The sequence below is a fragment of the Carlito syrichta genome, unplaced genomic scaffold (genome assembly GCF_000164805.1).
Source record: "Carlito syrichta isolate Samal-C Ts95f unplaced genomic scaffold, Tarsius_syrichta-2.0.1 Scaffold309898, whole genome shotgun sequence".
Lineage (NCBI taxonomy): Eukaryota > Metazoa > Chordata > Mammalia > Primates > Tarsiidae > Carlito > Carlito syrichta.
The window spans coordinates 175840-179937 of record NW_007253994.1 but is presented as its reverse complement, the minus strand read 5'-3'; the positions used below and the strand labels follow the sequence as shown (position 1 = coordinate 179937).

The following is a 4098-nucleotide window of genomic DNA, read 5'->3' as shown; positions in this document are numbered from 1 at the left end:
CAGCAGGTTGAGGCTGCAGTGGCCGGGAGCGGCCACTGCACTCCAGTCTGGGCGACAGAGTGAGACTCCAACTCAAAAAAATAAATAAAGAAATAAAAAGAGTAAGTGTATAGAAGTGAAGCTATAAAGACCAATTCATGGAAGAAACCACTCACAACCCATTCAGCTCACTTCTCAAAAAGGTCAGAAATAAGAGGTTTTCTGGCCTGGCTTAAGATAATTATTTTTTTCCTCTACCTTTTTGCATATGGGCAGCTGGAATTTGAGACATTTTTGTCCCTTCCAGGCAATACAACTAGGGCATATATGTTCCTCTAAGAAGGCTCTGTGCCAAATATAAAGGATGCTCTAGGGCCAGGCCAGGCTCACTCCTGTAATCCCAGCACTTTGAAAGGGCATGGTGGAAGGATTGCTTGAACCCAGGAGTTGGTGACCAGCTTAGGCAACATAAGGAGACCTCATCACTACTAAAAAAAAAAAAAAAAATTGCCAAGCCTCCCAGCTACTTGGGGGACTGAGGTGGAAGGATCGCCTTAATCCTGAAGGTTGAGGCTATAGTGAGCTGTGATCTGATGGTGCCACTGCACTCCAGCCTGGGTGACAGAGTGAGACCCCAAATTTAAAAAAAAAAAGATGCTCTAGCTAGATGTAGCCATAATCCCTAAATTGTTCAGAGGCACAGTGAGAGAGAAACTTCACCTCCTATACTAAACTAACAGCATTCAATGGCCCCCTTGGCTGCTTACAGGTATCAGAGAGAATATAGTGAATTTAAACGGCAGCAGCTGGAGCTGGATGATGAGCTGAAGAGTGTAGAAAACCAGATGCGTTATGCCCAGATGCAGCTGGACAAGCTGAAGAAAACCAACGTCTTCAATGCAACCTTCCACATCTGGTAGTGAGGACTGGAGGATGAGGAGCATCTGGGGGGAGCACTGCACTTGTTTAGCTCTTGACCTCTAAGCCAGGGTAGCCACCACTCACAAAAGAGGGAACAGTGAGCCGGGCTCGGTGGCTCAGCCTGTAATCCCGCGCCTTTGGGAGGCTGAGGTGAGTGGATTGCCTGAGCCCGCGGGTTCGAGACCCGCCTGGGCAGCGAGACCTCATCTCTACAATAAATAAAAAAATCAGCCGGGCGTGGTAGCGCGTGCCTGTAATTCCGGCTACTTGGAAGGCTGAGGCGGAAGGATCGCCGGATCCCAGCAGGTCGAGGCTGAGGTGGCCGGGAGCGGCCACTGCACTCCAGTCTGGGCGACAGAGTGAGACTCCAACTCAAAAAAAAAAAAAAAAAAAGAGGGACAGTGTGTTATCTTCATCCACTAGGTTTCTTTCATTCCTCACGATGCGGTAGGCACAAGCAGGGGATTAGAATTCTAGAGCTTGAGAACGCACACCCTTCTAAGGAAAGGAAAAGATCTGAGCTCTCCAGCCCCTGGAAAACCTGGTCAGCTGCCTGGTGCTGATTTTTATTCCTGGGGTCATTCATGTGTTAGCTGATGCTTTATCCATTTACCTTGTAACTGTTAAGCACTTACTATGTACTGGGTGCTGTCCTAAGCGCCAGGAGGCAACAGCAGACAACACAAAATACAGTCTGCCTTCTCGTTACTTATAATCTGGTAGAAGGGATGGATGATAATAAGCACTTGTAGTACAGTGCACTTTACCCACTTTGGGGAGGCCACATGAATCGTTTCCCCCAGAGGAGGTTGATGTTTAGGCTGAGAGGTAAAGAAGTCCTGAGGGGTGGGAGAGGTTGTTCCTGGCACAGAGAATATCATGTGCCAAGAAATGGAGGAGAGGGAGTGGTGAATTCAGAGAACTGAAAGGAGCTTATTGTGACTGAAGAATGAGTATAAAGGGGAGAGTGACTGGATATGAAACTGGAGAGTTACCAGTTCCTAAAGGATCCTGTAGGCCTCATTAAGGGGTTTGATCCAGAAGGTAGTGGGAGCCACTGAAGCATCTTAGGCAGGAAAGTGACAGGATTACATTGTATTTGTGAATACCAGCTTACCTGCAAGTGACAGGATTACATTGTGTTTGTGAATACCAGCTTACCTGCAAGACTTGGGGGAGAAGTGGTATTGTAAGACTTGTCAGCAGGAATCTAAAGGGAAAGGAGAAGTAGCATTGACTTTGGAGAGAAATGGGCAGATTTAAGAGATTTAGGAGGTAGATTCAGCAGAGCTTGGTAGTTCTGCGGGGAGGAAGCAGAGAGAGAGCATTCACAAATAATACCCAGGTTTCTGCTTTCGCATCTGAGCAGCAGGGGGAAAGATGATGACTCAAGCTTTGGACATGTATTTAAAGTGCCAAGAAGAGCTTGGATATGTGAATCTAAAGATAAGGAGAGAGATTTATGCTAGGTTTTGGGTGAAAGCGGGAAATCTCTGAAGTTGTAAGTAATCCCTGTATTTTCTCCCACCCTTCCACCTTCTTCTGTAGGCACAGTGGACAATTTGGCACAATCAATAACTTCAGACTGGGTCGCCTGCCCAGTGTTCCTGTGGAATGGAATGAGATTAATGCTGCTTGGGGCCAGACCGTGTTGCTGCTCCATGCTCTGGCCAATAAGATGGGTCTGAAATTTCAGAGGTAGGAAATGTAGTCCTTTCTTATGTCTTGGATGTAATCTGTGCCTCCAACCTGGTACACCATGGCAGGAGCCCTTGCTGCCAACACACTGAGTATTTTCTGTGGCTGGAGACAGTCTGCTTCTGGTTTTCCCTCATCACAGAGCTCTTTGTATTGACCATGCAGTCACTGAGCTGCATGACCATAGCAGTAGTCCCCAACCTACAGTTTCCAGACTTCAGTAGTCCTCAAGATATTTTTAGTTTTTTTTTTTCCTTTTTTCTAATCCCATAATAGATTAGTGGCGTTGATTTTTGCATGAGTGTAAAGACTGGGTCTTGCTATGTTGCTCAGACTGGTCTCGAACCTCCAGGTTCAAGCAAGCCTCCCACCTCGGCCTCCCAAAGTGCTGGGATTACAGGTGTAAGCCGCCACACCTGGTGGCCTTGTTTTTTAAAATCTAAACCAGCTGGGTTTGGTGGCTCAGCCTGTAATCCCAGCGCTTTGGAAGGCTGAGGTGAGTGGATTGCTGGAGTCTGCGGGTTCGAGACCAGCAGAGTGAGACTCCAACTCAAAATAAATAAATAAATAAATAAATCTAAACCAAAACATTGCATTTGTCCAGGGAAGGCCCCCAGAAATTATATAATACGTGTAGTTTGTTCAGTAAATAAAATCTTTTAAACATGCATCCTATGGGGAGGTGGGAAGGGAGTCTAGAATAATAAAAGAAGTCTATAGATAGGATGAAGAGTGAACATCATTAGATAATAACTTCCCAGTAATCACTTTAGGGTGGATACTTCCTCTGTCCATCTCTGTCTATATCTCTGTTTTAGGTATCGACTTGTTCCTTATGGAAACCATTCATATCTGGAGTCTCTGACAGACAAATCTAAGGTATTCTGGAAAGCTCCATTTTCACTGGAATGCAGAGTTCTTATAACTTCTAATGAAATAGGTGGTTTGCTTTGATATTGGCATTATTCACTTTCTTTCCTAGACTGAGATATCTTATGAAGAGCCACTCTCTTATTCAGTATCTTGTCTTGTTCGGTTTTAATTCTTTGGAGTGGAGCTTGTGGAGAAAAATTAGGTTTTTGCAGTCTGTTGAGTAGGGATATGGGCAGGTCAGAAGAAGATGTGTGTGCCAGGAGAGGGAAAGAATACTATAAGGTAGATGTTTATAGGTTGAGCATCCTTTATCTTTTTTCTTTTTTGAGTTGGAGTCTCACTCTATCAGAGGTCAGTGGCATCATGATCATGGCTACCTCAGCCTCAGTGTGCTCAGGCAATCTTTCTGCCTCAACTTCCTTTTTTTTTTGCGTTGGAGTCTCACTGTCGCCCAGACTGGAGTGCAGTGGCTGCTCCCTGCCACTGCTGGGCTCCGGCGATCCTTCCGCCTCAGCCTTCCAAGTAGCTGGAACTACAGGCGCACACTACGACCTGCTGGGCTCCAGTGATCCTTCCGCCTCAGCCTTCCAAGTAGCTGGAACTACAGGCGCACAGTACCACGCCCAG

The 4098-nt window shown here is 46.1% G+C and overlaps 1 protein-coding gene across 5 annotated transcripts in view; it reads left to right on the top strand.

Annotated features, from left to right (window-relative positions):
* Nucleotides 1-4098, top strand: part of BECN1 (beclin 1) — a 14449-nt gene that overhangs the window by 7811 nt on the left and 2540 nt on the right. For all 5 annotated transcript variants that reach the window (XM_021717644.1, XM_008068230.2, XM_008068229.2 and 2 more), the window contains 3 exons: nt 749-895; nt 2449-2598; nt 3417-3477. In XM_021717644.1, the coding sequence (XP_021573319.1) occupies nt 749-895; nt 2449-2598; nt 3417-3477 (358 nt within the window). The remainder of the gene's footprint in view (nt 1-748; nt 896-2448; nt 2599-3416; nt 3478-4098) is intronic.